Source organism: Eufriesea mexicana, unplaced genomic scaffold (assembly GCF_001483705.2).
Source record: "Eufriesea mexicana isolate 0111107269 unplaced genomic scaffold, ASM148370v2 scaffold10239, whole genome shotgun sequence".
NCBI classification, from domain to species: Eukaryota; Metazoa; Arthropoda; class Insecta; order Hymenoptera; family Apidae; genus Eufriesea; species Eufriesea mexicana.
In genome coordinates this window covers 145814-159153 of record NW_016917908.1, presented here as the reverse complement: position 1 = coordinate 159153, position 13340 = coordinate 145814, and the positions used below count along the sequence as shown (strand labels likewise).

The 13340-nt window shown below is 40.8% G+C and overlaps 1 protein-coding gene across 1 annotated transcript in view; it reads right to left on the bottom strand.

Moving 5' to 3' along the window:
• zfh1 (Zn finger homeodomain 1) overlaps positions 1-12829 on the bottom strand; it is a 29626-nt gene extending 16797 nt beyond the window's left edge. Inside the window, exon 1 of the mRNA XM_017908207.1 lies at positions 12053-12829. Within this exon, the coding sequence (XP_017763696.1) occupies positions 12053-12086 (34 nt within the window). The 5' untranslated portion in view covers positions 12087-12829. The remainder of the gene's footprint in view (positions 1-12052) is intronic.
• Positions 12830-13340: the final 511 nt, after the last annotated feature.

Below are 13340 nucleotides of genomic sequence, written 5' to 3'. Positions count from 1 at the left end.
TCGGAAGAGGAAGATCTACGATGGGACACGATCAAATTTCTTGCGAACAAAATGCGACACGATCCATTGCTCTATGCCACTGCCGCATCGTTTATCTTATCATGGCAAAGAAACATTAAGAACGATGTTGCAAAACATCGGTACACGCTGTGTGCAACATCGTTGCTGGATCGTAAACTGTTCGTTGCAAGAAATTCCCTATTCCTGTCGATAGCGGAATTGATGGCTGCTTCCGAACGTTTACTTGCTCTCTTGCTATATTTTCATCGCTTGCATGATTTTTCTTTTTGATTTTTCATTTATATATGTATTATAAAGGCTCGTTAACGTTTGAACTATCCAAGGGGTTGAAATGACATGATTCGGATTTTTAGAATTTTATTTTTGCAGTTGCTGGGGACCCATAGCTACCTTTGACAAAATTAATATTGGGTTTTGTTTCAAAAGCAGGAAAATATATATAGTTATTTGTTCTCATTGTACCAGTACAATTATTATCACGAGTCGTGTAGTCAATTTTTATGTCTGTCGTAAGATCGTAGAAGGTAAAATCAATTTTGTACTCTTTGTTTTCTTTCAATGACTGCAATTGATAATTGACTATGGTCCGTAATGTAATATTAACCCTCCATGACGCCACGTGATTTAGAAGTCATACAATCTCTACCACTATATTATTACACTTTGTTATACTAATAGCAGGATCTTGTATTGCACATGTGATATTATCGTACTCGATCTAGACCACGTACAAATCATGTGATCTTGTGTTAAGCTGTTACTACAGAACTTACAAAGTATACTATGTTTACCACTTAAAAAAAAAAAAAAAAATAAAATTTTCTTCATAAAAAACAAAATAAAATAAAATAAAATAAAATAAAAAGAAGATAATTCCAATTATAAAGCGTTAATATGCGAAGTAGGAAAAATATGGAATAAAATTCTAGACACGTCTCGCGAGAAAGATAAGTCTATTCTCACGGTCTCCGAATAAATCTTTCGCAAATTTTCTTCAAAATACGAATACTAGAGCAAGATTCTCTGGCTTCCCATCGCGAATTAACGGGAAGCCAATTTGTCACGCAGCAGAAGAACGTTTCCTCTTGGTGATCCCTCGAAACGCTTCGAAGAAGTCACGCTTGGCGAGATAATTATTTAGCGGAAAGACACGTGTATCGGCTAACGATCGCGCGAATTTCCCTCGTAATTCCTCGGTAAACTGTCTGGTTCGATCCCTCTAGACGACGTGCCAGTGTCTACCGCTGCATTAAACCGCGTGTCTCATTGTTTCTATTTTTAAAGACCGCAGTTACGTGGTTCGTGCCCGAGATACTTATCAGAGGAAACGAGACCGACCGTCATCGATCCTCCATGCACGGGGATCGTGACTTCGTCATTGCATCGCGATTCGTTGATAAATAGCGCGGAGTGCGGAATTCGACGTCATTTTGTTCAAACGAATTTGAATTTTGGCGCGCCGGCGAAAGGCGGGAACGTTTGAACTAGTTTAATTTCGGGAAGATACATTTCCCGATTTTCGGTGGATAATATATCTGTCCGGCTTTTTACAATTTTGTTTAACCTCGTTTTTAAGCTTTTGGAAATGCCACAAATAAAACGTATAATATTTTTCTTCTTACGAGAAACCGCGAGACTTTAACCGCAACAATATGGCGATATCAATCGCAATTTCGCGATAAAGGATCCATTTTTCCGTTTAGAGAAAATGAAGTAAAGCTTCTGTATAAAATTATTTCTTCAAAATTGTTCAAATGAAAATGGAAAAAAAAAAATAAAAAAGAATAAAGGAAATTTTACACGAACACGTTCATTAAAGGGTTAATAAAAAGAGACAGAAGATAAAAAATGGGATAAAAACCTCATAACATTCTTCGCGTCGAATCAAACCAAAAATATAAAAAAGAAAAAAGAAAAAATAATCAAAAAGAAAAAAAGAAAAAAAGCATTCGAAAACTCCAAGAATCGGAGCCATGATGGACGAGTTAAAAGAAAGTAAAACAGACTAAAAAAAATTTTATCCATGTATTTTAACACGGACAGTCTTTTTGGAATTACTAAGAAACAAGGAAAGTCGGAGTCGAATGAAAATGAAAAGAAGGAAGGTAAGAAAGGAGGAAAAACGTTGAGAAAATTGGAAGAATCGGAGCCATGGTGGGCGGGATCGACGTGGAGTGGTGAAACGGGGGTGGAAGGGAAAAAAGGGCCCCGGTGTTACATGGGGTTCGGGCTACACCTTGGTCGAGGGCGGAGGACGAGAGAGGGCTTACGTCACTCGGGCAACGTGGATCGCACAGGCCATAAAGGCGCGTTCGCACGGCGCCGAAGATGCGGCGCGGCGATCCCGCTGACGCCGCCACCGCGTGCGAAGTAAACGATTTGTCGGAGAGGTCATTGAGCCTGATAGGGCGCGGCCGCCATCTTCCACAACGTTCGAACCACTTCTCGACGACTTTCGTGGCGACGCTCGCACCGCGTGCCCGACCAGAAACGATTCCTATACGAGCTCGTCGAGACTCGATTGCTCTATTAACGCATCGTCCGACAGCGTGTTCGAACGAACACCGATACGACACTGCGCGTGATCCCGATGATTCTCGTTTTCGATTCAATCGCGTAGACCCTGCGCCATCTTGTCGGCGTCGCTTTCCGTTCTTTTATTTCCCATGGAATTTATTTCTCATAGAAACGATCGTTTGACGAATTTTCTTTAACCTTACGATCGAGATCGAACTGTCGATATTTGGGCTCAATACATTTTGCGTTATTTCAATCGACGAGAAATTGACTTTTTAGGTTAACCCTTCGTGGACGAGAAGCGAAGATAACGATGTATAGAAGATATAGGGAAATATTGAAAATAGTAAACCTAGGGAAATTTTCAATTCGTTTTATTATTTTTAATAAATTTGTTAAATCTCGATTTCTATAATTTTTGTAACAACTAAAACTGTTATACTATAATATTCTTCCGCAGAGAATTAATAGATGGCGCGTTAATAATCTGTAAAAAATTCTTTTGCTTCGCTCTTACACTGCATGACGAAATCTTGGGATCGATTACGGATTGTTCGACGAGTGCTCTCCAATAAAAATTGACCGCCATTTTTTTCTTCCAATCTTCGATCCTAATTTTTCTCTAATAGATCCAAATAAATATCGCGAATTCGTTTTCGCGAGATTATCAGATTTATCCCGATCCTCCGGAACGATGGAGCCAATGAAGCATAAAATATACGCGATGCAATGGCGTATTAACTAGCGATTTCCACGCGGCGTTGAATAAGAGACGGTCTGAAAAGGAACGATTCGATGGCGGTAAATCTTCGGCAACGTTCGTGATTGAACGCAAATGGCACGTTATTCCACGGCATTATGTGTACGTAGCAGCCAATCAATGGAACGCGCGCACCAATTGGTCGCGGGCTAAATGTCGACCAATCGGTCGTATCAACTTGGTCGATTAATTCGAAAAGAAACGCTTGAAAACTACGTAATCGTTCAGGAGCAGAGACGTTGCTCGATAAGAGGATAAAATCGGCGGGATTATCTTTCGTCCAAGCCCAGTATCCCGATTTTCCATGAATTTTCGATCGGTACGATAGGTCTCTGGAGGAGGAACAAGTTGTTTCGAGGGTCGATAACGAATGGCCGCGATTTAACGCGAATACCAAGCCAAGTCGACGAATGGCGTGGCAAATGGTCCAGGTGGAGTCGATAAAAATTCACTACGGCCCATTATTGGCCAACGATTACTCATCCGAGATATCGAAGACCACCTCTAGAAGTCAATTCCCGGGTGAACCAAAGCCTCGTGAATCGTTCGCGTGATCTCTGTATCGGCCTTTCAGCGGCCTCGATACATCGATCCGCAGGATTATCGTCGAGGATAATGCAAGTAATAATAAGAGAAACCCTTCGAAATCGCGCAATTCGGGTCACGGATGATTCAGTGGACGAGACTCTTTATCAAGAAACAATGGTTTATTGGCTGCAATTACGAGGCGACGCTACGATTATCTGCTTGGAAATATTTTCACCGAACGAGATTAAAGCGTCATACCCATTTGGTCCTATTGTGCAACGCAAATCGATGCATGTACAGGTTTTTTTTCCTTTTTCTTCTCTTTTCTTTTTGTTCCTTGGTTGTTAACCTACATATTAACCAGAGTATTACCGGAAGTGCACCATTTTTGTTTATAAAATCATCGTGCCAAGATGAGGAGAAAATTTTTGGATAATAGGATTAAGTAGATATCGTTTACATAAGATGGATAAAATTATTCTTGTCATTCGTCGATATTTATTATATTTAAATAAAATATGGAGGTTTAGGAGTCTTTAGAATCTGTCTCTCAGTCTCTCTTCTATCAACGGCATAAAACAAATTATTCGATTATTAAATCGAATCAGAAACGATTCTTATCAATTTTCTTCTGAATTTTAAACCCCCTGTACTACGATTTAATTACAAAAAGATCGTGAATCGAAGCATTCGACGCTTTGACTACTGTAGGCGCCTAAAGGCGCTTAGAAATCTTGCGCTTGTGGTACTGTAGGCGCCTAAAGGCGCTCAAGAATTTTGTTGGCTGCTAAATTTTAAGTATATATAGTAACCATTTAATGCAGAATACAAAGAAATAAACAAATGTTGTTTTAATATAGTGAAATGTAGTATTATTATTAAAATATACAATAATTACTCAGAAATGCACACCTAACGAAAAATTTCACCGTTCTCAGTGTACATCGCAAGTGGATTCATACCGTATGATACGGCTGGTGCGTTTTAAAGTCTGCCATAATCAAAAGGTTAATTGCAAGTATTCTCTTTTTCTTTTTTATTTTATTCGGAATAAAATGATAAGGACTATTACAATTCATACGAATATAAATACAATTTCACTCACACGAGTGTAGTCTCTTTACACTCAATTTGGTATGAAAATCTCAGAGCAAGCAGGACTCATCGTTGTGGAGCAAGGGGTTAAGTAACATTCTGATAATTGGAAATAAAATTCGCGTTATCGTGGGACTGATATTACGAAAAATATTATGTACGTATAAAAATTCCCCAATTCTGTATAAACAAATTGAAGAGTATTTTTTTCCTCCGTTTAAAAACCGATTAAATTGTCATATAAGGGTGCATTTTCACGCAATGCCTTAAATACCTCGCTACCTTGGATTCATTTATTAGCCGTGTGGAAGCAGGTCGAAAGGGACGAGATACGAATGTGGGTGAAACGATAGTGTTACTTGGCTATCGAAAGAAGAAAACAATAATTACGTCACGTTGTATTATCGTTTTACATTGTAATAGCGTGAATGAATTTGACGCCACTCGGTTGTTTATGACCCCTGGCTTCCACGAAATCGAACGTGTATCACGACTTCTTATTGCGCTCGAGATTACGAACAAATTTGCATTCCGCATAAAATACCGTAATACAATCCAATTAATTTGCATCTTAACTTTCCCGCATTTCAAACGAGTTCAACGAGCTCTTGCGGAATCTTGGGACTCTCGTTTAACCAACTAATACTCGAAATTCCATGCGCGTCTCTTTTATCCACGAATTTCCTTTGAGACTTTTCCAGGTCTCTTCGATTATTCAGGTACGCTCCTCTCGGTACTTCGTTTCGCCAAGATTGTCGCGGTTCCAGCGTATCGTGGCGATTCTAGCGGAAGTAAGAAAAGCAAATGAAGGCCAATTTAAAGCGCACGAGTCGTGGAATGCGCGAAGGTACGAGCTACAATGAAACGACAGGGTAAATACAGCTACGGGCCGACCTCGTGCCATCGAATAGAGTTAATTACTCTTTTGTCGCGTGCAGTGTTTGAGAACTTTGCAAATACAGGCGACCATGCGTGTGTCTAAGCGTGAGACGCTTAAAGATATTTGTGTATAGCTGGGGCTTGGTGTAATTAATCCAAAATTAGGACTTTGTCAATTTAATCAAGCCGGATGGCAGCGTGACAATATCGGGGCTTGCTAATATTTTGCCATCGCGCGGATTCGCTTTAATTCCAGGCAAAATTCGTTTTACTTTGACTGCCCTGTTTTCTTTTCGTACGATAACTATGAGTAGATATCTTATTTTCGTTATTTTAGCTAAGCTTTAAATTTATTCATTTTTATACCATCTTTAAATTATTCTATAAGAAGCTTGTCAATTTTGTTAAATATTCCGATGTTTCGAGGTTGCTGCATATCTAGTATTTATCACCTCGATGAAATACGCTGTTAAATATTACAGCAAGGCCTCAATCTTGGCGATATACTAACGCGAGCTATGACGATCGATCTCTTCGCTTGCTGGGGCAATTTAATCACGAGATCCTAGTTATTATTGCGATAAAAATTCGCAGAGGAAGTTTCGTACCACATAAACTGAGTATTAAGATACGAGTACTGTCGTATTAAAATTGTGACGTTATTTTCATGCTTTATAATTATTCGCCCTTTCGGTAAAAGTACCTAATTTTACTTTACTCAATCTAATTCGAGAGAAAATCCTAGAACTCAAATATTAACCAACGATTCACGAAGACAAACTTTCTACAAATTTTTATTCTTGTCTCACGATATTACACGCTTCGTGGAATAATAATGAAATGTACTTTTTAAAATATAATTACATACTAATATCCTCTACAGTGTCCCCTACTCTTCTTTAACTGTTGGAATTGTTGGACGTCCATAACATAGTGTTCTTCCTTACTTGGACGATTCTGGGGTACTAACTCGAGTGTTTGGTCCTCGATCTGGCTCACTTGGAGATTTAAGGACCGATTCGATAATGGCACGGAAACTCGTGGAAATACTGCAGTAGTCCAGGCTCTTCTTCAGCCATGGATCCCTCAATTGTTCGTCTAACGTTATCGAGTATCGTTTTCGACCGAGTATCGATTCCTCTGTCACGAGAAAAGGTCCTGGAGTGCACATCGCACAATACATCAAGCACGTGGGAAGAAATCAGGAATCATACATCGTCGATTAACCTCACGCGGTACATTTCATAACAGCTACCGACATTTTGGACATAGCAATTAATTTCCACAATTATTCTGTACCCCTAATCATCTCTTACACTTATATCAAATACTTCAACAAAAATAAAAATACTCAAACCAAAAATAATTCTTCCATATTATATATTCTTAAATGAAGCGGGGTCCTGGGTAATAAGCTACTCGGTGGTTAGGTAAAGGTTCGCCAGAGGGCGGCAGCCATCTTCGTATTTCCCTGCAGATCTCGTGTTTTCTATTGTTCGTGGCGGAAACCGGACATTTTCGCAATCACGTCGGCGGTTCGCGCGTGCAACTCGATTATTCGTCCGCGTTTCGCTGAAAAATACAGAAACAGACGCTACCGCGATAACCGGCCGCAGCGGGAGATAACGGGAAGAGGAAAAAGAAGAGGCCGAGGAACACGCGGGCGGATGACTTAGTGTACTGCATACGACGCGTGCTACCGCCGATACAGTAACGTCATTCATCGTGGAATATGGGGAAGAGCTGCTTATCTGTCGGCAAGAACAATGTACTCTTCGTGTGCGTCGCGATGAAACAAAAGAATCGAGCGAAACAGGACACTGTAGAAATTTGGCGTGCCCCGACCTGCCGTTTGTTCCGAGGCACAAAGATTTCTCATTTCCGGAGGATTTCGTTTACCATAGTTACACAGTGTGCAGACGTTTCGGGGTAAATTATAGATTTCGTACATTGTATCTATAGTCCTCGCGTGACTGCAGATAGTGAAATTTGTTGTACTTTGGGAAGATTCTAAGGTGACCTTTGGAACCCGAGACAAGACGGTAGAGAAGTTTAGGGAGACTCGACTTGGTGTTTGTTTCGAGACTCCGAGATTTTCGAAATTTGATTTACTATACTTACATAGATAATATAGGACGAGTACACTGGTGCGAGTATAAACATTGTAATTTTCTCTACTTTTCTTTACTTTTAGAAGGTTCGCTGATAGGGTCTAACACGTGTTTGGGATAAAAATATATTGGGATTTTTGTGTATCTTTGACGATGAACGAATACAAAAATGATCTGCTATTCTGTAACGATCGTGTTTTAAATATGGTTATCTGAACACATTATACACCAGCTGCGCCATATTACAGGACTCCATCATTGATATATGCGAGCACGTTTTTAATGCTTATTGAAAACCTATGTGTTGTGGAATTTTTAAATCTTTTATTGTATTTTGGTTTAAATATTCATTGGTACTCGTAGTTTGAACAAACTATAATAGAAACTTAGCTAACGTACATGGTATCAAGAGACACTGTTTCATTTTGTCGCTTTCTACTTCCATCGTTATATTTCAATCAATGACAATTGACAATTTCAAACATTGACAATTTTTCAAACTAAAGATTACTAATAAATCGTGCGACAATTCTAACGTGGCTATTTTATTCTAAATTTTTTATTACAAATTCTATAGTCACCTGACTGTCCCATTCTTCCTTTAACCCTTTGAGAACAAGTCCCACAATATGCGTGGAAATTTTTATATTTTTTAGAGCGAAAGATGATTGGAATATAGCAAAAAATAATTTTATGTCTCCCATGGACGATATATATATTTTTTAATTCAGAAAATTTCTCTAGATTTATTATCTTCCTTTCTCGTTCGCAAAGGATTAATTTTCTTTTCAAATTCTGCTTTCATTTTTCATCTACAAATCTTTTGACCAATCGTGATGGGTTTTTAGTCCTGGTTTCTTAATTTCTCCGTCGAAATCGAAGATTGGACATAGCGCGAGATTATTCCTCGACTTCCCACGCATTTCGCAGACCAACGTCTACCTTCCGACACCATCACGAGATGCAACGACATCGATAACGACGCGAATTTCACACCGATCTCGCTGAGACCAATGCGAATTCCTTCGCCGATTAACAAACAAAATCGGCCACGGGAAATACTCCGGGACCGGTTGTTCATTCGCACACGGGGTAAATATTTACGCGAAAGCGGATCGGCGAATAGTACGCACGCATTGCGGCCGCGATTCATCGGGAACGGCGGGATCGATTGAATGGCCGTCGGCTGAAACGACGGATCCTTTCGTCGCGACGCGACGCGTCCACGCGTTCCACTCTCGGTCCGCTCTCAAAAATAGAGCTTCCGGCGCGTCGGATCGGTAAATATTTTCGCACGACGTCCACCGGGGACCGGCTCGTTCGATAATCGCCGTGTATTGACCACGGTAATCCGCGAAGGAACGCCACACGGCTGATCTTGGCCTCCCCCAGTGTCGAGTTACGCTTCTGGCGAACGCGAGAGACCGCTCTGATTACCGATACCGTTCGCGAACTCGTGCAAATTGGCCCATCACGCAGGGAACTCCGCAGTATCTTCCGAGTGATTGGCAAGACGCCATGGGGACCACGAGCGATTTTTTTCGACGATCAGGTACTCGAGTCGAGAGTTTCTCGGCTGCTTTAGCGAAACTGTGTTTGGGTACCCTGACTACGTCAGATTTGCGAGCTTAGAGTAGGTCCCGGTTCTCGGGGACATTTTCTTGGTGAAATTTTCAATGAAAATCAATGAAATCTTTTATCACCCCAGATTGTGGACTTTTTGATACGTCCTTCGTGATGGTAAGGAATTTTCAATAGTAGAAGTAATGAATGAGTTGCTTCTTTTGTTTCGTAATTGGTGGGAACTTCTGCTTTTGCAATTGCTTCTGGCAAAATCTTTTGGCACAATTTGGGTAACCTTTAGTCGCCTGTGTCTGTTTATCCTCATTGTATTCTTTTAATTATTATTATCTGCACATGCTATATTTAGGTATTGTATATATTACAGGTTGGTAGGTTTAGTGTTAATGTTTTTAGACGTATGCACGTGTTGTTCGTTCTTGCAACAATTTATTTAAGAAAGATTGATCAACTGCGAATAACGGAATTACGTGTTAATTGTTCGCAGAGGTATAATCGTTATTTCAGTTTGGCTTCTTGGATTTTGAATGATATAAGTTGAAGAATGGCGTGAATGACAATTTTATTACATAGATTCTTGTAGCCAATTATTCAGCAAGAGTTAATTAATTATAGCAAAACTACGTGTTGGTTGTATGCAGAAATTTGGTGGATATTTTTACTTTTTAAATTTGAGAACAACGCCAATAGAAGAATGAAGGAATTAGGGGTATCGATTATGCGAATACCTGTTTGGTCTGTGAGATATAGGAACATTCTACTGTAAGTTCAAGAGTAGCGTTTGAGAGACTGTTAAAGCTCTTTGTTTCGTGGATAAATGTTTGAGAGATTCCGTTCTACACCAATGGTTGCGTAGAACTTCAGAGGAGCGAGTTTAAACATAACCTTGTTCGCACGAAACTTAGAATACTTTGTTAAAGGAATAATTATTTAAGTATTCTATGCGTTGAGAATTTCCGACTAAATGAAGCTCGAGATTCTTTGTTAAAAACATAATCATTTATGTATATCAGTCTGTGCTGCACGTCTACGTAAATAAACACGAGCAATCAATGTTTCGATAAAACTTGAATTATAGGTTACATAAACGTGCCGTGAATATGATTATTCGAATATTGAATTTCAACAACTGGCGGTTAAATGAAATTTCATTTCAACGGAACTCTCGGCCCTTTTGTTACAGAAATAGCAGCTCAGGTGTCCCTCAGTCTACGCCTATGCGCGTGAAACTCTAACAGGCAACGCTCAACTGAAACTTTGTTTCATTTACGGCTCTCAATTCCGTGAACGAGAGAGGGTAAAAGTCGCTAGGTTTCCAAGTGTCGAGTGATTTTGCCCGTTGAAAAACGCGAGAACGATGCTCGAAACGAAACAGCCGTCGCACACCGACTACCACATATGAATTCATTTCGCACATCCGCGCCACGAAAGTAGTACGTGTCGGGTCTAAAGTTCAGCCGAACGTACAAGCTCTACCGGCCGTGAATCACGAAAAACTGTCGGGGCTCATCGTTAGGTGACGCGACGCCAATACGCTCGTGTGCGATAAAAAGATGTCCACGAATGAACGCGAAGTTGCGAAACCTATAGATCTCGAAAAGTGAAAAATACTCGCGTTGGGATGAGAGCAGCTGCCGCGACTTTAAGGTTATAGCCTGCACGCGGGATGAAATTTCGCGTCGATCGTTTTTCTCTGGCGACAAGTTCCACGAATTATTTACAGAAATCTCGTGTTCGGAAGTTGTCCGTTAAACAATAGGTCACGCTTGACGAGGAATTTTTATCGAGATTTAAATTGTGCGATTTATTGAGGATAATGTGTTTGAAAACGTTCTGTCTCTCTCTACTTCGATGCACACTGAATTTCGTAGAATATATGTTATAATTGCATTATTCGAGACAGACTAAAATATATTTGACTGAAGTATATATCGGTATATTGCGATTTTCATGAATATTTGTATCGTGATTGACCGTTATACGCCACATGTCGCTCTGCCGAAAAATAGGTGATATTTTCACGGACACACTGCGCATGCGTGGAATGCACGCGTATGTTAAACACAACGCGCATTCGGCTACGGCTGCGCGCGCGCGTATACAGTCGTATTTATGAAGCCACACGCAGAAATCACGTGTAAATGCGTTTGATTTTATAAATTCTTAAACGAAAAATTCAACGAAAAATCGATAGAACACAATCTAACGTCAACATCATTGCGAAGTACACGTATCGTTACGTTTCTAAGTATAATCGTACGGTCAAAGTACATTTAACTATAGTTGCGTCTACGTGTACCCTTCAACGTAAAAACGTAGTAGACGATGTTGTCAAAGTAAGATGATACTTTCGCGTACATTATTGCGTAAAAATATAATTTTTTCGATTTTTAATACAATACGGGGATTTTTAAACAATGATATATAGTAATGTTAGTAATTTGTTTAAAAATGAATAATTTTGCAGTCACGTATGCTCAGTTGTTATTAACACGAACCGCGGAAAACAAAACGTGTTCGTCAAGCGCGTGTCGGTTAGAAAGAAAGTAAATGCTCTTACCTTTGAACGTATTCCGGACGAGAGTCATGCTCATATTCGCGTGAGCGTGAGCCAGTGCTCCCCGAGGTACGTCTTGCGTTTTTTCGACGATTCCGCCAGGTTGAATGCTTCGGTAGCAGCAGCGCGTCTTGTGATCCCGCTCAAGAGTTCGTCCAGCGTGATCTGTGACGTTTCAAGGTACAGCGACGCATGATTGTACTCTTGTTCCCCGCTTCTCCATTGAATCGTTCGATAAATACGCTGCCGGTACAAAGTAACGATAATCCGTTGTTCTCGTGTCGGGTAGCATAGATACGAAATACGGGGTCCGACGTTCGTTCGTGCAACAGTTTAATCGGGCGACGGAGAAAAATGGCCAGCGAGATGCGTCGCGTGCGTTGAAGACGATAGCCTCAAGTGTTATTTCACATCCACCAACGTTCCAATGCGCGGCTGCTTCTTGTCATCCCTCGTTCCGTCTGTTGTTTCCTTTTAGGTTACGTGTAATAATGACAACCGGCTGCTTCGTACGTCGGGATCGAGCAAATATTACCGTTGCGTCTCGATCATCGATGATTGACCATCGACTCTGGATATCCACGCGCCGGTGAACGACTCAGACGATACGACCAGCACAAACGAGCAGTACTTGCCGCGGCCGCGATCATTAAAAGCAGCCGTGTCACTCGCGCGCACAACGAGTTCAACGAAACACGGGAATGTTGATCACGTTTCTTCTCTTCGATGCGAAATAGACGAATGAGCCCAGTGTTGGATACGAGGGAGACAGAGAAGGAGTGATAGAATGATAACAGGGACAGTAAGAGACGAGAGAAAGAGAGAGGTTATGTACAGACGACGACAGGAGAAATTCCAGCGGGCGGCAGCGCTGAGGTCCACGGATAGTTCGTCCGTTCCTTCGTTCCCCTCGTCCGATAAGTGACGATTCCACGACGATGATTCGAGAGGACCGATTGGGTGGGACGCGTTTTAGCCTCGTTGGATGTTCGACGTCCGTTTCGTCGCGTATGCCAGAGGCTGATGATTACAAGAATCTTGAGAACTTAGAGGATTTCTTCGAACGAAAAAATGGGTAATTAAATTTCGTTTATTCTTTTACGTCCCGAAGTATAAGCCGCTTTATAGCATGTACATTCATTCAATTTCGCGTCGTTCGTCTTGAAGGCGGTGTTCGATTCTCATCCGCACAAATAACCTTCTCTTTCGACGATCCTTTCGTGTCGGTCTGTTTCTTCTCGTTCGATGTTGGAAGGATCGCCTGACGTCTTGACCGAGTCGTGCATATATC